General features: G+C 39.4%; 1 protein-coding gene across 2 annotated transcripts in view; it reads right to left on the reverse strand.

Annotated features, from left to right (window-relative positions):
• LOC133634203 (microtubule-associated serine/threonine-protein kinase 1-like) overlaps positions 1 to 3191 on the reverse strand; it is a 382209-nt gene extending 379018 nt beyond the window's left edge. For both annotated transcript variants that reach the window (XM_062027288.1, XM_062027287.1), the window contains exon 1: positions 2673 to 3191. In XM_062027288.1, coding sequence (XP_061883272.1) covers positions 2673 to 2711 — 39 coding nt within the window. In that variant the 5' untranslated portion in view covers positions 2712 to 3191. The remainder of the gene's footprint in view (positions 1 to 2672) is intronic.
• Between the last annotated feature and the right edge of the window lie 21984 nt (positions 3192 to 25175).

A 25175-nucleotide genomic window follows, 5' to 3' on the forward strand; every position in this document is an offset into this window, starting at 1 on the left:
CATCCATTTTAAAGTCATGTATATTGTTATGGACGTCCATTTGTGTCTTTACTGTAAAAAGCTTCTTTTTTTTTTTTTTTATACACTGAATTTATGTCACTTAACTTATTTTGCATTTGAAATTTGTAAACTACTTTTGTTTTTACCTCCAATTATTCTGACAATTCCATTGAATGAACATTTGTGAGCAAAATGTGGTTTAAAAATTTAAAAATTCAGAGTATAAAAATTCAGTTTATATATATATATTTTTTTAAATTCAGTGTATACAAATTTACAGTTTACAATAAATCAGTGTATTAAAATTCAGTTTATAAATCTTAAAAAAAAAACTCTGCAAAAAAATCACTATGAAAATTATGTATAAAAAATTATTGTATAAAAATTCCCAATTTAGATATTTTATATATATATATATATATATATATATATATATATATATATATATATATATATATATATATATATATATATATATATATATATTATCATATTAAAAACATTGTGTAAAAAAAATCAGTGTATAAAAATTCAGTACAAAAGATATTGTATAAAAATTCCCAGTTTATAAAAATCAGTGTATAAAATGCAGTTTATAAAAAAATTGTGTAAAAAAAAAAATTAGTCTATAAAAATTCAGTGTAAAAAAATCAGTGTATAAAAATTCAGTGTAAAACAATCAGTATATAAAAATTCCCAGTTTATAAAAAAATCAGCGTATGAAAATTATCAGTTTATAAAAAAATCAGTGTATAAAAATTCCCAGTTTATAAAAAAATCGGCGTATGAAAATTCCCAGTTTATAAAAAAATTCAGTGTATAAAAATTCAGTGTAAAACAATCAGTGTATAAAAATTCCCAGTTTATAAAAAAATCAGCGTATGAAAATTCTCAGTTTATAAAAAAATCAGTGTATAAAAATTCCCAGTTTATAAAAAAATCGGCGTATGAAAATTCCCAGTTTATAAAAAAAATCAGTGTATAAAAATTCCCAGTTTATAAGAAAATCAGCGTATGAAAATTCCCAGTTTATAAAAAAAATCAGTGTATAAAATGCAGTTTATAAAAAATTGTGTAAAAAAAATAATTACAGTCTATGAAAATTCAGTGTAAAAAAATAATTGTATAAAAAATCAGAGTAAAAAAATCAGTGTATAAAAATTCCCAGTTTATAAAAAAACCGGCGTATGAAAATTCCCAGTTTATAAAAAAAATCAGTGTATAAAAATTCCCAGTTTATAAGAAAATCAGCGTATGAAAATTCCCAGTTTATAAAAAAAATCAGTGTATAAAATGCAGTTTATAAAAAATTGTGTAAAAAAATAATTACAGTCTATGAAAATTCAGTGTAAAAAAATAATTGTATAAAAAAATCAGAGTAAAAAAATCAGTGTATAAAAATTCCCAGTTTATAAAAAAAATCAGTGTATAAAAATTCCCAGTTTATAAAAAATCAGTGTATAAAAATTCCCAGTTTATAAAAAAATCGGCGTATAAAAATTCCCAGTTTATAAAAAAATCAGTGTATAAAAATTCCCAGTTTATAAAAAAAATCAGTGTATAAAAATTCAGTACAAAAGATATTGTATAAAAATTCCCAGTTTATAAAAATCAGTGTATAAAATGCAGTTTATAAAAAAACTGTGTAAAAAAAAAAATTAGTCTATAAAAATTCAGTGTAAAAAAATCAGTGTATAAAAATTCAGTGTAAAACAATCAGTGTATAAAAATTCCCAGTTTATAAAAAAATCGGCGTATGAAAATTCCCAGTTTATAAAAAAAATCAGTGTATAAAAATTCCCAGTTTATAAAAAAATCGGCGTATGAAAATTCCCAGTTTATAAAAAAAATCAGTGTATAAAAATTCTTAGTTTATAAGAAAATCAGCGTATGAAAATTCCCAGTTCATAAAAAAAATCAGTGTATAAAATGCAGTTTATAAAAAATTGTGTAAAAAAATAATTACAGTCTATGAAAATTCAGTGTAAAAAAATAATTGTATAAAAAATCAGGGTAACAAAATCAGTGTATAAAAATTCCCAGTTTATAAAAAAAATCAGTGTATAAAAATTCCCAGTTTATAAAAAATCAGTGTATAAAAATTCCCAGTTTATAAAAAAAATCAGTGTATAAAAATTCCCAGTTTATAAAAAAATCAGTGTATAAAAATTCCCAGTTTATAAAAAAAATCAGTGTATAAAAATTCCCAGTTTATAAAAAAAAAATCAGTGTATAAAAATAGTGAAAAAAATTATTGTATAAAAATTCTGTTTATAAATCTTTTAAAAATTAGTGTACACAAATTCAGTGTAAAAATGTTGTATAAAAAGTCCCAGTTTAAAACAAATAAAAAAAACTGTAAAAATTCAGTTTATAAAAAAATAGTACAAAAAAAATGTCAGTCTATTATAATTAAGTATAAAAAAACTATTGCATACAAATTCAGTTTATAAAAAATCAGTGTATAAGACTTCAATTCTTAAAAATTAAGTGTTGAAAGAATTCATTGTATAAAAAATCAGCGCAGAAATATTTGTTTTTTACTTTTAAAAAACATATTTCTGCCTTGATTTTTTTTATACGCCGACTTTTTTTTTTTTTTTTGTAAAACTTGAATTTATTTCACAAGCAAACAATCTTTGGTCAAAAAGAATAATAATACAATGTTGTACCTGCAGTCTGCGTCTTCGAATGATGCCCGAGTCGTCCATGGCGACACCTGGCTGGCCCTTCACTGTTGACGTGACGTCACCTCACTTCCGCCTCTCGTCGCTCGAGCTTAAACGCCTTTCATCGGCGAGTGGACGTCATTCCACGGCACAGGTGTGGAAAACGGCCATGACAAAAAGTGGTAAAAAAAACAACAATAAATACAAAATAATGTCAACGTGTCTGTCTCGTGTGGGACCCCACGCTGGGCGAGGACAACACCGGAAGCGATGGTTTGGTCCGTCAATAAATCCACGCAGAATCCCGCTGACGGTAAACATGTCGCGATCATCGCCACATCTTCCGCACGATGCTCGTAAAGGCGACGCCGTCGTGGGCGAGCAGCAGCAGCAGCAGCACATTCACGTCCTCTTTCACGTCCTCTTTCACGTCCTCTCCGCTCAGACTCGAGCTCCCACTCCCCGCCAGACGTGACGTTTAACCCCTCACGCGCCGCACGCACTCCACGCACTCCACGCACTCCACGCACTCCACGCACTCCACGCCCGGGACTTCCGATGCAAGGATCGATGATGCAACCTTTGACTCTTTCTGTCTGCAGGAGACATATCGATCTAGGAGGAGTGGACCCTCCCTCATGTAGACCATGGTACAAGTCTCATGTAGACCATAGTACAAGTCTCTTGTAGACCATAGTACAAGTTTCATGTAGACCATAGTACAAGTCTCATGTAGTCTATTGTACACGTCTCATGTAAACCATGGTACAAGTCTCATGTAGACCATAGTACAAGTCTCATGTAGACCATAGTACAAGTATCATGTAGACCATAGTACAAGTCTCTTGTAGTCCATGGTAGAAGTTTCATGTAGACCATAGTACAAGTCTCATGTAGTCTATTGTACACGTCTCATGTAAACCATGGTACAAGTCTCATGTAGACCATAGTACAAGTCTCATGTAGACCATAGTACAAGTATCATGTAGACCATAGTACATGTCTCATGTAAACCATGGTACAAGTCTCATGTAGACCATTGTACAAGTCTCATGTAGACCATAGTACAAGTCTCATGTAGACCATTGTACAAGTCTCATGTAGACCATAGTACAAGTCTCATGTAGACCATGGTAGGAGTTTCATGTAGACCATAGTACAAGTTTCATGTAGACCATAGTACAAGTCTCTTGTAGACCATAGTACATGTCTCATGTAAACCATGGTACAAGTCTCATGTAGACCATTGTACAAGTCTCATGTAGACCATAGTACAAGTCTCATGTAGACCATTGTACAAGTCTCATGTAGACCATAGTACAAGTCTCATGTAGACCATTGTACAAGTCTCATGTAGACCATAGTACAAGTCTCATGTAGACCATAGTACAAGTATTATGTAGACCATAGTACAAGTCTCATGTAGACCATGGTAGAAGTATAATGCCTACCAGAGTACAAGTATCATGTAGACCAGAGTACAAGTCTCATGTAGACCACGGTACAAGTCTCATGTAGACCATTGTACAAGTCTCGTGTAGACCATAGTACAAGTCTCATGTAGACCATAGTACAAGTATAATGTAGACCATAGTACAAGAATGTAGACCATAGTACAAGTATTATGTAGACCATAGTACAAGTATAATGTAACATAGTAAAAGTATAATGTAGACCAGAGTACAAGTATAATGTAGCCCATAGTACAAGTCTCATGTAGACCATTGTAGAAGTATAATGCCTACCAGAGTACAAGTATCATGTAGACCAGAGTACAAGTCTCATGTAGACCACATAGTACAAGTCTCATGTAGACCATAGTACAAGTATTATGTAGCCCAGAGTACAAGTCTCATGTAGACAATAGTACAAGTCTCATGTAGACCATTGTACAAGTCTCATGTAGACCATAGTACAAGTCTCATATAGACCATAGTACAAGTATAATGTAGACCATAGTACAAGTATAATGTAGACCATAGTACAAGTCTCATGTAGACCATGGTAGAAGTTTCATGTAGACCATAGTACAAGTCTCATGTAGACCATAGTACAAGTCTCATGTAGCCCAGGGTAGAAGTTTCATGTAGACCATGGTAGAAGTTTCATGTAGACCATGGTAGAAGTTTCATGTAGACCATAGTACAAGTATCATGTAGACCATAGTACATGTCTCATGTAAACCATGGTACAAGTCTCATGTAGACCATAGTACAAGTCTCATGTAGACCATTGTACAAGTCTCATGTAGACCATAGTACAAGTCTCATGTAGACCATTTTACAAGTATAATGTAGACCATAGTACAAGTATCATGTAGACCATAGTACATGTCTCATCTAAACCATGGTACAAGTCTCATGTAGACCATAGTACAAGTATAATGTAGACCATAGTACAAGTACAATGTAGACCATAGTACAAGTACAATGTAGACCATAGTACAAGTATAATGTAGACCATAGTACAAGTCTCATGTAGTCCATAGTACAAGTCTCATGTAGACCATTGTACAAGTCTCATGTAGACCATGGTAGAAGTTTCATGTAGACCATAGTACAATTCTCATGTAGACCATTGTACAAGTCTCATGTAGACCATAGTACAAGTCTCATGTAGCCCAGGGTAGAAGTTTCATGTAGACCATGGTAGAAGTTTCATGTAGACCATAGTACAAGTATCATGTAGACCATAGTACATGTCTCATGTAAACCATGGTACAAGTCTCATGTAGACCATAGTACAAGTCTCATGTAGACCATTGTACAAGTCTCATGTAGACCATAGTACAAGTCTCATGTAGACCATTGTACAAGTATAATGTAGACCATAGTACAAGAATGTAGTCCATAGTACAAGTATTATGTAGACCATAGTACAAGTATAATGTAACATAGTAAAAGTATAATGTAGACCAGAGTACAAGTATAATGTAGACCATAGTACAAGTCTCATGTGGACCATAGTACAAGTCTCATGTAGACCATAGTACACGTCTCATGTAGACCATTGTACAAGTATAATGTAGACCGGAGTACAAGTATAATGTAGACCGCAGTACAAGTATAATGTAGACCAGAGTACAAGCATAATGTAGACCATAGTACAAGTATAATGTAGACCAGGGTACAAGTATCATGTAGACCAGAGTACAAGCATAATGTAGACCAGGGTACAAGTCTCATGTAGACCATAGTACAAGTCTCATGTAGACCATAGTACACGTCTCATGTAGACCATTGTACAAGTATAATGTAGACCGGAGTACAAGTAAAATGTAGACCAGAGTACAAGCATAATGTAGACCATAGTACAAGTATAATGTAGACCAGGGTACAAGCATAATGTAGACCATAGTACAAGTATAATGTAGACCAGGGTACAAGTATCATGTAGACCGGAGTACAAGTATAATGTAGACCATAGTACAAGTATAATGTAGACCAGGGTACAAGTATCATGTAGACCAGGGTACAAGTATAATGTAACCTGGAGTACAAGTTTAATGTAGACCATAGTACATGTAGACCAGGGTACAAGTATAATGAAGGCCAAAGTACAAGTATAATGTAGACCATAGTACAAGTCTCAGGTAGACAATAGTACAAGTATAATTTAGACCATACATACATACATATATATATACATATATATATATATATATATATATATATATATATATACATATATATATATACATATATATATATACATATATATATATATATATATATATATATATATATATATATATATACATACATACATATATATATATACACATATATATATACATACATATATAAATACACACATATATATATTTATATACATATATTTATATATGTATATATACATACATACATACAGTATCTATGTATATACTGTATGTACATATACATATGTATCTATATAGCCATATCGATACATATATACATATGTATCTATAGATACATAAGTATATATACATATATATAGATAGATACACACTTATATATACATTTATGTATATATACATATTAATATATATACATATGCATATATATACAGTATACACACACACACACACTTATATATGTATGTAAAGTGTGTATGAAAAGTATTCAGACCCCTTTAAATGTTTCACTCTTAGTTTGCTAAAATTCAATGAAAGTTGAAGTTACTTCTCATGAATGTCCAGTCAGCAGCACATCTTCACACAACATATTCATGCACTTTTATCACAAATAAAAACATCCCGTGTACAAAAGTATCTACACTACGTAGTTGAAGCAGCTTTGGCACAAATTCCAGCCTTCAGTCTTTGTGAACAGGAAGCCACAAACCTGGCACACCTTTCTTTTCTTTGGGCACTTTCTCTCTTTCCTTTGCAGCGCCTCTCAAGCTCCATCAGGTATGATAAGAAGTGTTGCTTGTCATCCACCTTTATACAGTTTGTCTACAATAGATTGTCAAGTATAACATTGACCCTTCAGTTGCAAGAATTGGACCGTAAAAAAAAAAAAGGTTAATAAGTCGAGTGAAGTAAAACATGATCTTGTGGACCACAAGATGTTGACACGTTATGGATGGATCTAATCAATGCCTCGGTGTTACAACAGCACAGTGTTTTAGGAACTGCTGACCGTGGACTAAGAACATGACAAAGTCCATCACTGTGTCACTGGCACACCTTCTCTAAACAGGACCACGTGACCCACTCAAGACCTGATGGGTTCTTCGGAACAGGACCTCACACATCAGACTTTTTCACTGCAAAACTTCAATTAAGAACCTAATACTTAGTTCTAGACCAGGGGTGTCAAACCTGTTTTTTTTATTGAGGGCCACTTTGCAATCAGAGGGCCAATTTAATTTAAGTGCAGGACTACATAAATTGATGTGGCGGACCTAATCAAATTTTAAACTTTTTAGGTTTCAACATACCAAACTAGCTAAAAGGCTAGTATAACATTAGCCTAATAATATAACAGACGTTGCGGGCCACTTAAATGGCATGGCGAGCCGTTAGCATATATGCAAAACATAGGCATGCTAACGTTAGCCTACTAATATAAGAGACGTTAGCATGTATGTAAAACATAGGCATGCTAACGTTAGCCTACTAATATAAGAGACGTTACCCTTTTTGTAAAACATAGGCATGCTAACGTTAGCCGAACTAATATAACAGACATTAGCATTTATGTAAAAGATAGGCATGCTAACGTTAGCCTGCTGATATAACAGACGTTAGCATTTATGTAAAAGATAGGCATGCTAACATTAGCCTACTAATATAACAGACGTTAGCATTTATGTAAAAGATAGGCATGCTAACGTTAGCCTACTAATATAACAGATGTTAGCATTTATGTAAAAGATAGGCATGCTAACATTAGCCTACTAATATAAGAGACGTTAGCATGTATGTAAAACATAGACATGCTAATGTTAGTCTACTTAAATAGAGACGTAGGCATACTTCCAAGATGGGGCCAAGTATTTAAATTTAAGATTTTTTTTTAGCTAGCAAAAAAATGTTAGCATGCTAACATTAGCATGCTAGCACGTGACCGGATAAGAGGAAATACCAAAATGCAGCATTTTTAGGTGTAAACGTACAAAAATAGTTACAAAGCTAGTATGATATGTTAGCAAGCTAATAAAAAAAGACAAGCATACTTCCAGAACTACTTCCGGTCCAGGACTACAATGGAAAGATGCCCAGGACTACAAGAGAAAGACCTTGTAGACTGCACACCGTCCAGGACTACAAGGGAAAGTTGCCAGGACTACAAAAGAAAGACCTTGTAGACTGCACACCGTCCAGGACTACAAGAGAAATACCTTGTAGACTGCACACGGTCCAGGACTACAAGGGAAAGACGTCCAGGACTACAAGAGAAAGACCTTGTAGACTGCACACGGTCCAGGACTACAAGGGAAAGATGTCCAGGACTACAAGAGAAAGACCTTGTAGATTGCACACGGTCCAGGGCTACAAGAGAAAGATGTCCAGGACTACAAGAGAAAGACCTTGTAGCTTGCACACGGTCCAGGGCTACAAGAGAAAGACCTTGTAGCCTGTACATGGTCCAGGACTACAAAGGAAAGACATCCAGGACTACAAGAGAAAGACTTTGTAGACTGCACACGGTCCAGGACTACAAGAGAAAGACCTTGTAGACTGCACATGGTCCAGGACTACAAGGGAAAGATGTCCAGGACTACAAGAGAAAGACCTTGTAGATTGCACACGGTCCAGGACTACAAGAGAAAGACCTTGTAGACTGCACACGGTCCAGGACTACAAGGGAAAGATGTCCAGGACTACAAGAGAAAGACCTTGTAGATTGCACACGGTCCTGGACTACAAGAGAAAGGCCTTGTAGACTGCACACGGTCCAGGACTACAAGAGAAAGACCTTATAGACTGCACACGGTCCAGGACTACAAGAGAAAGACCTTGTAGACTGCACACGGTCCAGGACTACAAGAGAAAGACCTTGTAGACTGCACACGGTCCAGGACTACAAGGGAAAGATGTCCAGGACCACAAGGGAAATACGTCCAGGACCTCAAGGGAAAGACGTCCAGGACCACAAGAGAAAGACGTCCAGGACCACAAGGGAAAGACGTCCAGGACTACAAGAGAAAGACGTCCAGGACTACAAGGGAAAGACGTCCAGGACTACAAGGGAAAGACGTCCAGGACTACAAGGGAAAGACATCCAGGACTATAGGGAAAGACGTCCATGGCTACAAGAGAAAGACGTCCAGGACTACAAGGGAAAGACGTCCAGGACTACAAGGGAAAGACGTCCAGGACTACAAGAGAAAGACGTCCATGACTACAAGAGAAAGACGTCCAGGACTACAAAAGAAAGACGTCCAGGACTACAAGGGAAAGACGTCCAGGACTACAAGGGAAAGACGTCCAGGACTACAAGGGAAAGACGTCCAGGACTACAAGGGAAAGACGTCCATGACTACAAGAGAAAGACGTCCAGGACTACAAGAGAAAGACGTCCAGGACTACAAGAGAAAGATGTCCATGACTACAAGAGAAAGACGTCCAGGACTACAAGGGAAAGACGTCCATGACTACAAGGGAAAGATGTCCAGGACTACAAGAGAAAGATGTCCAGGACTACAAGGGAAAGACGTCCATGACTACAAGAGAAAGATGTCCAGGACTACAAGGGAAAGACGTCCAGGACTACAAGAGAAAGATGTCCAGGACTACAAGGGAAAGACGTCCATGACTACAAGAGAAAGATGTCCAGGACTACAAGGGAAAGACGTCCAGGACTACAAGGGAAAGACGTCCAGGACTACAAGGGAAAGACATCCAGGACTATAGGGAAAGACGTCCAGGACTACAAGGGAAAGACGTCCAGGACTACAAGGGAAAGACGTCCAGGACTACAAGAGAAAGATGTCCATGACTACAAGAGAAAGACGTCCAGGACTACAAGGGAAAGACGTCCATGACTACAAGGGAAAGATGTCCAGGACTACAAGAGAAAGATGTCCAGGACTACAAGGGAAAGACGTCCATGACTACAAGAGAAAGATGTCCAGGACTACAAGGGAAAGACGTCCAGGACTACAAGAGAAAGATGTCCAGGACTACAAGGGAAAGACGTCCATGACTACAAGAGAAAGATGTCCAGGACTACAAGGGAAAGACGTCCAGGACTACAAGGGAAAGACGTCCAGGACTACAAGGGAAAGACATCCAGGACTATAGGGAAAGACGTCCAGGACTACAAGGGAAAGACGTCCAGGACTACAAGGGAAAGACGTCCATGACTACAAGAGAAAGACGTCCAGGACTACAAGAGAAAGACGTCCAGGACTACAAGGGAAAGATGTCCAGGACTACAAGAGAAAGATGTCCAGGACTACAAGGGAAAGACGTCCATGACTACAAGAGAAAGATGTCCAGGACTACAAGGGAAAGACGTCCAGGACTACAAGAGAAAGATGTCCAGGACTACAAGGGAAAGACGTCCATGACTACAAGAGAAAGATGTCCAGGACTACAAGGGAAAGACGTCCAGGACTACAAGGGAAAGACGTCCAGGACTACAAGGGAAAGACATCCAGGACTATAGGGAAAGACGTCCAGGACTACAAGGGAAAGACGTCCAGGACTACAAGGGAAAGACGTCCAGGACTACAAGGGAAAGACGTCCATGACTACAAGAGAAAGACGTCCAGGACTACAAGGGAAAGACGTCCAGGACTACAAGGGAAAGACGTCCAGGACTACAAGGGAAAGACGTCCATGACTACAAGAGAAAGACGTCCAGGACTACAAGACAAAGACGTCCAGGACTACAAGAGAAAGATGTCCATGACTACAAGAGAAAGACGTCCAGGACTACAAGGGAAAGACGTCCATGACTACAAGGGAAAGATGTCCAGGACTACAAGAGAAAGATGTCCAGGACTACAAGGGAAAGACGTCCATGACTACAAGAGAAAGATGTCCAGGACTACAAGGGAAAGACGTCCAGGACTACAAGAGAAAGATGTCCAGGACTACAAGGGAAAGACGTCCATGACTACAAGAGAAAGATGTCCAGGACTACAAGGGAAAGACGTCCAGGACTACAAGGGAAAGACGTCCAGGACTACAAGGGAAAGACATCCAGGACTATAGGGAAAGACGTCCAGGACTACAAGGGAAAGACGTCCAGGACTACAAGGGAAAGACGTCCAGGACTACAAGAGAAAGATGTCCATGACTACAAGAGAAAGACGTCCAGGACTACAAGGGAAAGACGTCCATGACTACAAGGGAAAGATGTCCAGGACTACAAGAGAAAGATGTCCAGGACTACAAGGGAAAGACGTCCATGACTACAAGAGAAAGATGTCCAGGACTACAAGGGAAAGACGTCCAGGACTACAAGAGAAAGATGTCCAGGACTACAAGGGAAAGACGTCCATGACTACAAGAGAAAGATGTCCAGGACTACAAGGGAAAGACGTCCAGGACTACAAGGGAAAGACGTCCAGGACTACAAGGGAAAGACATCCAGGACTATAGGGAAAGACGTCCAGGACTACAAGGGAAAGACGTCCAGGACTACAAGGGAAAGACGTCCATGACTACAAGAGAAAGACGTCCAGGACTACAAGAGAAAGACGTCCAGGACTACAAGGGAAAGATGTCCAGGACTACAAGAGAAAGATGTCCAGGACTACAAGGGAAAGACGTCCATGACTACAAGAGAAAGATGTCCAGGACTACAAGGGAAAGACGTCCAGGACTACAAGAGAAAGATGTCCAGGACTACAAGGGAAAGACGTCCATGACTACAAGAGAAAGATGTCCAGGACTACAAGGGAAAGACGTCCAGGACTACAAGGGAAAGACGTCCAGGACTACAAGGGAAAGACATCCAGGACTATAGGGAAAGACGTCCAGGACTACAAGGGAAAGACGTCCAGGACTACAAGGGAAAGATGTCCAGTACTACAAGAGAAAGACGTCCAGGACTACAAGGGAAAGACGTCCAGGACTACAAGAGAAAGACGTCCAGGACTACAAGGGAAAGATGTCCAGGACTACAAGGGAAAGACGTCCAGGACTACAAGGGAAAGACGTCCAGGACTACAAGGGAAAGAAGTCCAGGACTACAAGGGAAAGACGTCCAGGACTACAAGGGAAAGACGTCCAGGACTACAAGAGAAAGACATCCATGACTACAAGAGAAAGATGTCCATGACTACAAGGGAAATACGTCCAGGATTACAAGGGAAAGACGTCCATGACTACAAGGGAAAGACGTCCATGACTACAAGGGAAAGACGTCCAGGACTACAACGAAAATACGTCCAGGACTACAAGAGAAAGACGTCCAGGACTACAAGGGAAAGACATCCATGACTACAAGGGAAAGAAGTCCAGGACTATAGGGAAAGACGTCCAGGACTACAAGAGAAAGACGTCCAGGACTACAAGGGAAAGACGTCCAGGACTACAAGGGAAAGACGTCCAGGACTACAAGAGAAAGACGTCCAGGACTACAAGGGAAAGACGTCCAGGACTACAAGGGAAAGACGTCCAGGACTATAGGGAAAGACGTCCAGGACTATAGGGAAAGACGTCCAGGACTACAAGAGAAAGACGTCCAGGACTACAAGGGAAAGACGTCCATGACTACAAGGGAAAGATGTCCAGGACTACAAGAGAAAGACGTCCAGGACTATAGGGAAAGACGTCCAGGACTATAGGGAAATACGTCCAGGACTATAGGGAAATACGTCCAGGACTACAAGAGAAAGATGTCCAGGACTACAAGAGAAAGACGTCCAGGACTACAAGAGAAAGACGTCCAGGACTACAAGGGAAAGACGTCCATGACTACAAGAGAAAGACGTCCATGACTACAAGAGAAAGACGTCCATGACTACAAGGGAAAGACGTCCATGACTACAAGAGAAAGACGTCCATGACTACAAGAGAAAGACGTCCAGGACTACAAGGGAAAGACGTCCATGACTACAAGGGAAAGACGTCCATGACTACAAGAGAAAGACGTCCATGACTACAAGAGAAAGACGTCCAGGACTACAAGGGAAAGACGTCCATGACTACAAGGGAAAGACGTCCATGACTACAAGAGAAAGACGTCCAGGACTACAAGAGAAAGACGTCCAGGACTACAAGGGAAAGACGTCCATGACTACAAGGGAAAGACGTCCATGACTACAAGAGAACGACGTCCAGGACTACAAGAGAAAGACGTCCATGACTACAAGGGAAAGACGTCCAGGACTACAAGAGAAAGATGTCCAGGACTACAAGAGAAAGACGTCCAGGACTACAAGGGAAAGACGTCCATGACTACAAGAGAAAGAAGTCCAGGACTACAAGAGAAAGACGTCCATGACTACAAGGGAAAGACGTCCATGACTACAAGGGAAAGACGTCCATGACTACAAGAGAAAGAAGTCCAGGACTACAAGAGAAAAGTGTTCCTGTCGGGAGGTGAAATATTGTGTTTGCCAGCCTGACCCACTTCCAAGTCTATTATGCATTATTAGCATTCAATAATTGATGAACTTGCATGCATTTTGCATTTAGGAGTGTGTTCATTAGCGGTGTGACTTGGCGGTGTGAGCGTGACACTCGCCGTGGGCAAAAAGCCGGGGCGGACAAAAGCTTTCAGGGATGATGTCAGCCCCCCCCCCCCCCCCGCAGGGAGGTCACGTGGGGTCAGAGTCTGGCAGGGCTGACAACATTTGGTACACAAGCACCACGTCAGCTCGCTTCTCTTCCATTCGAGAAAAAACGGTGTCTGCGTTTCACTAAAATGACCCAAATGTTTTTTTTGGGGGTGATTTATTTAAGTGATGGCTTAAGTTAACTGAGTTTGCATTAAATGTGAGCCAGAACTCTTCTCCTCAAGATGCCTTTGTTTTGTTTTATTTTGTTTTATTGCATCGTGGGATGTTTATGTTCCATAAAGCATGGAAACTTAATCATGAACTTAGAATTGAATGGCAGCAACACATTGCAAAATAGTTGTCACGGGGGGCATTTTTACCACTGTGTTACATGGCCTTTCCTTTTAACAACACTCAGTAAAGGTTTGGGAACTGAGGAGACACATTTTTGAAGTGGAATTCTTTCTTGCTTGATGTACAGCTTAAGTTGTTCAACAGTCTCCCTTCTCATATTTTAGCCTCCACACATTTTCAATGTCTGGACTACAGGCAGGCCAGTCTAGTACCCGCACTCTTTTACTATGAAGCCACGCTGTTGTAACACATGGCTTGGCATCGCCTTGCCGAAATAAGCAGGGGCGTCCATGATAACGTTGCTTGGATGGCAACGTATGTTGCTCCAAAAGCTGTATGTACCTTTCAGCATTAATGGCGCCTTCACAGATGTGTGAGTTACCCATGTCTTGGCCACTAATACACCCCCATACCATCACACATGCTGCCTTTTACACTTTGCGCCTGGAACAGTCCGGATGGTTCTTTTCCTCTTTAGTCCGGAGGTCACGAAATCCACAGTTTCCAAAAACTATTTGAAATGTGGACTCATCACCACAGAACACTTTTCCACTTTGCATAAGTCCATCTTAGATGATCTCAGGCCCAGCGAGGCCGGCGGCATTTCTGGGTGTTGTTGATAAATGGCTTTGGCTTTGCATAGTAGAGTTTTAACTTGCACTTACAGATGTAGCGACCAACTGTAGTTACTGACAGTGGTGTTCTGAAGTGTTCCTGAGCCCATGTGGTGATATCCTTTTCACACTGATGTCGCTTTTTGATGCAGTACCGCCTGAGGGATCCAAGGTCCGTAATATCATGGCTTACGTGCAGTGATTTCTCCAGATTCTCTGAACCTTTTGATGATATTACAATCCCTAAATTCCTTGCAATAGCTGGTTGAGAAAAGTTGTTCTTAAACGATTTGCTCAGGCATTTGTTGAGTAAAATTCCAACTTTTATCATAATATTGCACAAATGTTGAGTTTTTATTGTAAAATTGTCGACTTTTATTATAATACTGCCAAAATTCGAAGTTTTTCTTGTGAAATTGTGACCTTTTTCTTGTGAAATTCAACAAATTTTTCACAACAAGCTTTTTTTTATATTTGCATAATATCAGAATATTGCCAATTTTTTTGTTGTTCTTGTAAAATAGTGACATTTTTTGAGTAAAATGATGACTTTTGTCATTTTGCCAAATAAAATTCCGATTATTATTGTAATATTGCCAAAATGTCAGTTTTCTTATAAAATTCTGACTTTTGTCACAATGTTGCCAATTTTTTTGTTGTCCTTGTAAAATAGTGACATTTTTTAAGCAAAATTATGACTTTTGTCATAATTTTGCTAAGTAGAATTCCGATTATTATTATAATATTGCCAACATTTGAACATTTTCTTATAAAATTGTGACTTTTGTCGAGTAAAATTACGACTCTTTTCATAAAATTGCCAAAATCTTAAGCTTTTCTTGTAAAATGGCGACTGTTATTGAGTAAAATTCCAACTTTCATCATAACATTGCACAAATGTTCAGTTTTTCTTGTCAAATTTTGACTTGTGTTGAGTAAAATGACGACTTTTATTATAATACTGCCAAAAATCTAAGTTTTTCTTGTGAAATTGTGACTTTTTGCTTGTGAAATTCCCCCAAAAATTTCACAACAAGCTTTTTTATACATGCATAGTATGTATATATTATTAATGTTGTAAATTATGTTGTAATTTTTTGAGTAAAATGATGACTTTTGTCATTTTGCCAAATAAAATTCCGTTTATAATTGTAATATTGCCAAAATGTCAGTTTTCTTATAAAATTCTGACTTTTGTCACAATGTTGCCAATTTTTTTGTTGTCCTTGTAAAATACTGAAATTTTTTAAGCAAAATGATGACTTTTGTCATAATTTTGCTAAGTAGAATTCCGATTATTATTATAATATTGCCAACATTTTAACGTTTTCTTATAAAATTGTGACTTTTGTCGAGTAAAATTACGACTCTTTTCATAAAATTGCCAAAATCTTAAACTTTTCTTGTAAAACTGCGTCTGTTATTGACACTTCTTTATATATCTATTAAGTGGTGACCCTCGCCCCCGTCCTTGTTTGTGAATGACTGAGCATTTCGTGGAAGCTGCTTTTATACCCAATCATGGCACCCACCTGTTCCCAATTAGCCTGTTCACCTGAGGGATGTTCCAAATAAGTGTTTGATGAGCATTCCTCAACTTTCTGTTATGGTTGCAGGAGGAGTTGTGACGGCACAGAACCACAAGGGGGTGAAGTTGCTCTATGTTTTATTATATATATGTATAATATATATAATAATACACAATACTAAATATACACTAGAGTGTGAATAATTCAAAAGTGTGAGGCTGTGTGATTAGCTGTAGTGTTTTACCAAACGAGGAGAAGGAACAAGGCAGGAAGGCAGTCCGTGAGCAGGCGGAGATAGTCAGGGAGAATGGCGAGGCGTCAGAGGTCCGTGTCCAAGCGGAGGTGGAGGATGAAGGGAGGGAGTCCAGAATCCAGTGTGGAACAACAGGGGATCACAGGAGAACACGGACATCAGACACGGAAACAAGGAAGTCACAGGGGGAGAGCGAGTACGCAGGATAGAAGCCAGACAAGGGGTGCTTACTAGGTACAGAAGACTAAGTTCCGGCCAGGATCCTCGGGTCCACTGGTCTTTTTACAGCTCCCCCTCATCGGTCCCAGGGGCGAGCAGGGGCGTGTCTCGGCGCGCTGCCAACAGAGGTGTTGGCAGACCCAGCTGTCGGAGAAAAGTGGGTTCGAGCCCGCGCCGCGACACTTGCTCAGTCTTTTTTGCCACTTGTGCCAGCTTTTTTGAAACACGTTGCAGGCATCACATTCCAAATGAGCTAATACTTGCAAAAAATAACAAAGTTTACCAGTGTGAACATGAAATATCTTGTCTTTGCAGTCTATTCAGTTGAATATAAGTTGAAAAGGATTTGCAAATCATTGTAAGTGACAACTTCACTGCTTTTGGGGTTTGTACATTAAACAGCAACAATTGAAAATAAAGGATATGTATAAATACACTACCGTTCAAAAGTTTGGGGTCACCTTGAAATGTCCTTATTTTCAATGAAGATAACTTTAAACTAGTCTTAACTTTAAAGAAGTACACTCTATACATTGCTAATGTGGTACATGACTATTCTAGCTGCAAATGTCTGCTTTTTGGCGCAATATCTACATAGTTAAAGTTAAGTTAAAGTTAAAGTACCAATGATTGTCACACACACACTAGGTGTGGTGAAATTTGTCCTCTGCATTTGACCCATCCCCTTGTTCACCCCCTTGGAGGTGAGGGGAGCAGTGGGCAACAGCGGTGCCGCGCCCGGGAATCATTTTGGGTGATTTAACCCCCAATTCCAACCCTTGATGCTGAGTGCCAAGCAGGGAGGTAATGGGTCCCATTTTTATAGTCTTTGGTATGACTCGGCCGGGGTTTGAACTCACAACCTGGCCCATTTCCAGCAACTATCACTCCAGTGTTCTAATGGTACAATGCGTTTGCTCATTGGCTCAGAAGGCTAATTGATGATTAGAAAACCCAATCATGTTCACACATCTGAAAACAGTTTAGCTCGTTACAGAAGCTACTAAACTGACCTTCCTTTGAGCAGATTGAGTTTCTGGAGCATCACGTTTGTGGGGGGGTCAATTAAACGCTCAAATGGCCAGAAAAAGAGAACTTTCATCTGAAACTCGACAGTCTATTCTTGTTCTTACAAATGAAGGCTATTCCACTAAATTGTTTGGGTGACCCCAATCTTTTGAACGGTAGCGTGTGTGTCAATACTGATTAATAATAACGCAGATTTGTTTTTAAATATGTGTGTACATATTTGGAACCTTTTTACAGCAAATCATACGATGGCGTCATGGTGACCACGCCCCTAACCACCGCGTATTTTGGCAATTTGGGGTAAAACGTCACACGCATTCCGTCACAAAAAAAAAGCCAAAGAAAAAAAATGGCTAAAGTAACACACACAGACACCTCCCCACCCCCCCGCCCCCGCCCCTCCTTTCTTAGCCTCACCGCCTCCGATATGGAAAAATGTTTCCTGTCTCTCTCTCTCTCTCTCGCTTCTGCACAAGTAGGTCAGAGACTCCAGCAGGGCTGAAAGTCGGATGTGTGCAGAGGAGCTCCTTTAAATAAATCACCGTGCAATCAGCACTCACGTATGAAGCTGGCAGAGATGGACTGGAGGTGAAGTCGGGTGACTTCAATCGCCAAGCGAGCAGTGCAAAGGGTTAAGCGGACACGGAATCATCTTTTTGTTCCTTACTTCTATTGACCCGATTGACCGTTTGGTTTCAACCCTTGCATTTCGTGTCTGAAGACGTAATACCGCCGGGCTTTCCGAGAATTATTATTATTATTGCCACCTAATTTCCCCACTTTAGAGCCATTAGCTGGCCTACTTATGTAATGCAGTAATGGAACACCATCTATTTCCATGTTTATAATGGAGTAGCAGTGCACACGTGTTGTACAAACCCCCAAAAGCAGTGAAGTTGTCACGTTGTGTAAATGGTAAATAAAAAGAGAATACAACAAATCCTTTTCAACTTATATTCAATTGAATGGTAAACTTTGTTATTTTTTGCAAGTATTAGCTCATTTGGAATGTGATGCCCGCAACATGTTTCAAAAAAAGCTGGCACAAGTGGCAAAAAAAGACTGGGAAAGTTGAGGAGTGCTCGTCAAAGACTTATTTGGAACATCCCACAGGTGAGCAGGCTAATTGGGAACAGGTGGGTGCCATGATTGGGTATAAAAGCAGCTCCCGTGAAATGCTCAGTCATTCACAAACAAGGACGGGGCGAGGGTCACCACTTTGTCAACAATTGCCTGAGCAAATTGTTTAAGAACAACATTTGTCAACCAGCTATTGCAAGGAATTTAGGGATTTCAACCATCTACGCTCCGTAATATCATCGAAAAGTTCAGAGAATCTGGAGAAACCACTGCACGTAAGCGGCAAGGCCAAAAACCAACATTAAGTGCCCGTGACCTTGGATCCCTCAGGCGGTACTGCGTCGAAAACCAACATTGGTGTGTAAAGGATATCACCACATGGGCTCAGGAACACTTCAGAAAACCACTGTCACTAACTACAATTCGTCGCTACATCTGCAAGTGCAAGGTAAAACTCTACTATGCAAAGCCAGAGCCATTTATCAACAACACCCAGAAACGCCGTCAACTTCGCTGGGCTTGAGATCATCTAAGATGAACTGATGCAAAGTGCCAAAGTGGAAAAGTGTTCTGACGAGTCCAAATTTAAAATTGTTTTTGGAAACTGTGTACATTGTGTCCTCGGGACCAAAGAGGAAAAGAACCATCCGGACTGTTCTAGGCGCAAAGTTGAAAAAGCCAGCATGTGTGATGGTATGGGGGTGTATTAGTGGGTAACTTACACATCTGTGAAGGCACCATTAATGCTGAAAGGTACATACAGCTTTTGGAGCAACATATGTTGCCATCCAAGCAACGTTATCATGGACGCCCCTGCTTATTTCGGCAAGACAATGCCCGAGCCACGTGTTTCAACAGTGTGGCTTCGTAGTAAAAGAGTGCGGGTACTAGACTGGCCTGCCTGTAGTCCAGACATTGAAAATGTGTGAAGGCTAAAATATGAGAAGGGAGACTGTTGAACAACTTAAAGCTGTACATCAAGCAAGAATGGGAAAGAATTCCACTTCAAAAATGTGTCTCCTCAGTTCCCAAACCTTTACTGAGTGTTGTTAAAAGGAAAGGCCATGTAACACAGTGGTAAAAATGCCGTCTTTGCAATGTGTTGCTGCCATTAAATTCTAAATGAATGCTTATTTGCCAAAAAAATATATTGTTTCTCAGTTCAAACATGAAATATCTTGTCTTTGCAGTGTATCCAATTGAATATAAGTTGAAAAGGATTTGCAATTTATAGTATTCTGTTTTATTTACCATTTACACAACGTGCCAACTTCACTGCTTTTGTACATTCATACTACATTCTGTCAGCATTTCAGTTCAACTTCAGCATTGGAGCATTCACATAATTCGGGGGTCGGCAACCCGCGGCTCTAGAGCCGCATGCAGCTCTTTAGCGCCGCCCTAGTGGCTCTCTGGAGCTTTTTCAAAAATGTGTGAAAAATGGAAAAAGATGAGGGAAAAAAAATATTTTGGGTTTTAATATGGTTTCTGTAGGAGGACAAACATGACACAAACCTCCCTAATTGTTATAAATCACACTGTTTTATATTAAATATGCTTCTCTGATTCGAGTATTTGGCGAGCGCCGTTTTTGTCCTACTAATTTTGGCGGTCCTTGAACTCACCGTATTTTGTTTACATATATAACTTTCTCCGACTTCCTAGGACGTGTTTTATGCCACTTCTTTTTCTGTCTCATATTGTCCACCAAACTTTTAATGTTGTGCGTGAATGCACAAAGGTGAGTTTTGTTGATGTTATTGACTTGTGTGGAGTGCTAATCAGACATATTTGGTCACTGCATGACTACAAGCTAATCGATGCTAACATGCTATTTAGGCTAGCTATATGTACATATTGCATCATTATGCCTCATTTGTAGCTATATTTGAGGTCATTTAGTTTCCTTTAAGTCCTCTTAATTCAATTCATATCTCATGACACACTATCTGTATGTAATATGGCTTTTAATTTTTTGCGGCTCCAGACAGATTTGTTTTTTGTATTTTTGCTCCAATATGGCTCTTTCAACATTTTGGGTTGCCGACCCCTGACATAATTCCTTCAGGAATTGCCTCATCTAGTTGACATATGATTTGGTCATTTTGATCCAACGGGGACACCGTGTGGACAGAAGCTGCAATGCACTATGCAGAACTAGCACAACCTGGAGTGTGGACTAAAAGATGTGTGCTGTACATCAAGGCAGGAATGTAAACAATGAATCAAGGCTTCGTGAAAAGATGATTATTTGGAAAATTTCGCGGCCATTCTCAGTCTGGCGTGAGTCGGCAACACACGCGATGTTTCCGAGGAGGCTTTCTGTGTCATTTGTGAGGAAGAACCGGCACAATCCGATTAGTGTAATTTAAAGAGGAGCCCTGAAAATAAACTGGGACTACTAAATGAAGGATTAAAGACCTGCTGACCTCCGCTGTCAGGTCAGCCTCTTGGTGGTGCTTCTGTCAAAAAAGGACACGGTGACTAAGAGTTTCATGTTTGTGTTCAGCCAATTATTGCAAATTCTTAAAGGCCTACTGAAAGCCACTACTAGCGACCACGCAGTCTGATAGTTTATATATCAATGATGAAATCTTAACATTGCAACACATGCCAATACGGCCGGGTTAACTTATAAAGTGACATTTTAAATTTCCCGCTAAACTTCCGGTTGAAAACGTCTATGTATGATGACGTATGCGCGTGACGTCAATGGTTGAACCGGAAGTATTGGGACACCATTGAATCCAATACAAAAAGCTCTGTTTTCATCTCATAATTCCACAGTATTCTGGACATCTGTGTTGGTGAATCTTTTGCATTTTGTTTAGCTGACGAGGTCCCGTAGCTAAGTTAGCCTCAATGGCGTCGCTAGCAACAGCATTGCTAGGCTTCGACAGGCGGCACAGGCATTAACCGTGTAGTTACAGGTCCAGTGTTTGGTTCGGTGTCTCCTGATAGTAGTATTGTTGATCTTCTGTCTATCCTTCCAGTCAGGGGCTTATTTCTTTTGTTTCTATCTGCATTTAAGCACGATGCTATCACGTTAGCTCCGTAGCTAAAGTGCTTCACCGATGTATTGTCGTGGGGATAAAAGTCACTGTGAATGTCCATTTCGCGTTCTCGACTCTCATTTTCAAGAGGATATAGTATCCGAGGTGGTTTAAAATACAAATCCGTGATCCACAATAGAAAAAGGAGAAAGTGTGGAATCCAATGAGCCAGCTTGTACCTAAGTTACGGTCAGAGCGAAAAAAGATACGTCCTGCACTGCACTCTAGTCCTTCAGTCTCACGTTCCTCATCCACGAATCTTTCATCCTGGCTCAAATTAATGGGGTAATCGTCGCTTTCTCGGTCCGAAACGCTCTCGCTGCTGGTGTAAACAATGAGCCCTTCAACCTGTGACGTCACGCTACTTCCAGTACAGGCGAGGCTTTTTTTTATCAGCGACCAAAAGTTACGAACTTTATCGTCAATGTTCTCTACTAAATCCTTTCAGCAAAAATATGGCAATATCGCGAAATGATCAAGTATGACACATAGAATGGATCTGCTATCCCCGTTTAAATAAAAACATTTAATTTCAGTAGGCCTTAAAATGATCATTTGACACAGACAAAAGCGGTTAACACCAGACTGAATGGTTTGTGTTTATCCGAATTCACAAACAAAATTCGCTACTGTTCTAGTCTTGGATTATCTAATACAAAAGTGTTATCTTCCATTTGATGCCGCTGAATTTCCACTTGATTGATGGGTGGAAGAAATGTGTAGACATTGCACACTTTTAATTGGAAGACAATTAGACGGGGGTGTTGGGGGGGAACTCTGAACTCCGAAGAAAAACAAAAGTTAATTATTCAACTTTAATGACTGATCTTTTTTTTATATTTAGGCATAGCAACCGCAAAAGAACACAAACTAATTGTCCTTTCTTTGCAATTAGTTCTGCTCTCAAACACTACTAATATAGTAGAGAATAAACTGGATTGTATCACAGAAAGTTCCTCAAACAAGTTGATTTACAAATGTATCTTTGTGACACTGATTTGTTTTTTTAGATATTTTTTCCAAAGCTCTTATCGCCTCTTTGGGCTGAATAGAGCAGTATGTGTTAACCACTATCTGGCTGTCAATTTTGTGGCGTTAATCTGCTGACTTCACCCTGTGTGTCCTTTGATCATTTGTGGTCCTTAAACTTGGGGATTTGTCGAAAACTTTGATTTTGATTTCAATCAAGCACAGGGAGAACCATTTTAGCATCTGTTGCCACAACTACTACACTTGAATTTAGCAATTAAAATGCTCCTAAAAGTTCCATTCTAAAGTTGGCCTTTAGAGGTTGAACCAACTCAGAAGACCTCTTGAGTATCTCAATGATCAAACCCATAGGGGCATATTGTTGTTTTATTTTGTTCAAACCACCACAGAAGGGTCAAGAGTCAACAAATGGAACAAAGTTGGCCTTCAGAGGTTGAACCAATTCAGAAGATCTCTTGACTACATACATACTACGTGTCCAAAGGATATACAGTCGTGGTCAAACGTTTACATACACATGACCACAGAACTTTCCTCCAGTAGGTCTTATCTTTGTCCATGTGATGTCAGAACAAACAAAAATGGAGCTGTTTGGCCACAATACCCAGCAATATGTTTGGAGGAGAAACGGTGAGGCCTTTAACCCCACAAACACCATTCCTACCGTCAAGCATGGTGGTGGCAGTATTATGCTCTGGGCCTGTTTTGCTGCCAATGGAACTGGTGCTTTACAGAGAGTAAATGGGACAATGAAAAAGGAGGATTACCTCCAAATTCTTCAGGACAAGCTAAAATCATCAGCCCGGAGGTTGGGTCTTGGGCGCAGTTGGGTGTTCCTACAGGACAATGACCCCCACACACACATCAAAAGTGGTAAAGGAATGGCTAAATCAGGCTAGAATGAAGGTTTTAGAATGGCTTTCCCAAAGTCCTGACTTAAACGTGTGGACAATGCTGAAGAAACAAGTCCATGTCAGAAAACCAACAACTTTAGCTTAACTACACCAATTTTGTGAAGAGGAGTGGTCAAAAACTCAACCAAAAGCTTGTGGATGGCTACCAAAAGCGCCTTATTGCATGTTTTTTTGATTGATTGATTATTTTATTACATACTTGCCAACCTTGAGACCTCCAATATCGGGAGGTGGGGGGTAGGGGGTGGGGGGGGGGGGCTTGGTCGGGGGTGGTGGTGGTGGGGGGGGTGGGGGTTGGGGCCGTGGTTATTTACACCTAGAATTCACCAACTCGAGTATTTTATGTATATTTATATATTTCATATATTTATATATTTCATATATATATATATTTCATATATATATATATATATATATATATATATATATATATATATATATATATATATATATATATATATATATATATATATATATATATATATATGTGTGTATGAAATACTTGACTTTCAGTGAATTTTAGCTATATATATATATAATATATATATATATATATATATATATATATATATATATATATATATATATATATATATATATATATATATTTATTTATTTTATTTACATATAAATAAAAGAAATACTTGAATTTCAGTGTTCCGGTGGCTATCCATTACATGGCAGTATTGTCCTGTTTAACTTCTCCGTTCATGATGAGTATATCATTTCGGCCACCGTGTTCAATGGAGATGTCTGTTCTGCAAAATGTACAGGCAACATACACCTTCCCCTTCGAACTGTCCTGGATGAACTGAAATTCTTGTTTCCATTCGTTTTGGAACTTGCAAGCGTATTTCTTCATCTTGCTCGTCGACGGCGTCGCCATGTCTGTAATTTCGTCGTTCTTCTGCTTCGTCTCCTTGTCGTGTGCGCAGTTGTGCACTCTACTCTCTAAAAGCCCTAGATGTTATGATGTCATTGGGCAGGCAAGCTGTTTATATTGTGGGAAAGCGGACGTGAGAACAGGCTGTCCCCACTCAGTCTCAGGTCCGCATTGAGCTGGAGGGGGCGTGGCCTCCAGCTCCGGCTGAATACCGGGAGTTTGTCGGGAGAAAATCTCTACCGGGAGGTTGTCGGGAGAGGCGCTGAATACCGGGATTCTCCCGCTAAAAACGGGAGGGTTGGCAAGTATGTTTTATTAGTAGATTGCACAGTACAGTACATATTCCGTGCAATTGACCACTAAATGGTAACACCCCAATAAGTTTTTCAACTTGTTTAAGTCGGGGTCCACGTAAATCA

Source organism: Entelurus aequoreus, linkage group LG18, assembly GCF_033978785.1.
Source record: "Entelurus aequoreus isolate RoL-2023_Sb linkage group LG18, RoL_Eaeq_v1.1, whole genome shotgun sequence".
Lineage (NCBI taxonomy): Eukaryota > Metazoa > Chordata > Actinopteri > Syngnathiformes > Syngnathidae > Entelurus > Entelurus aequoreus.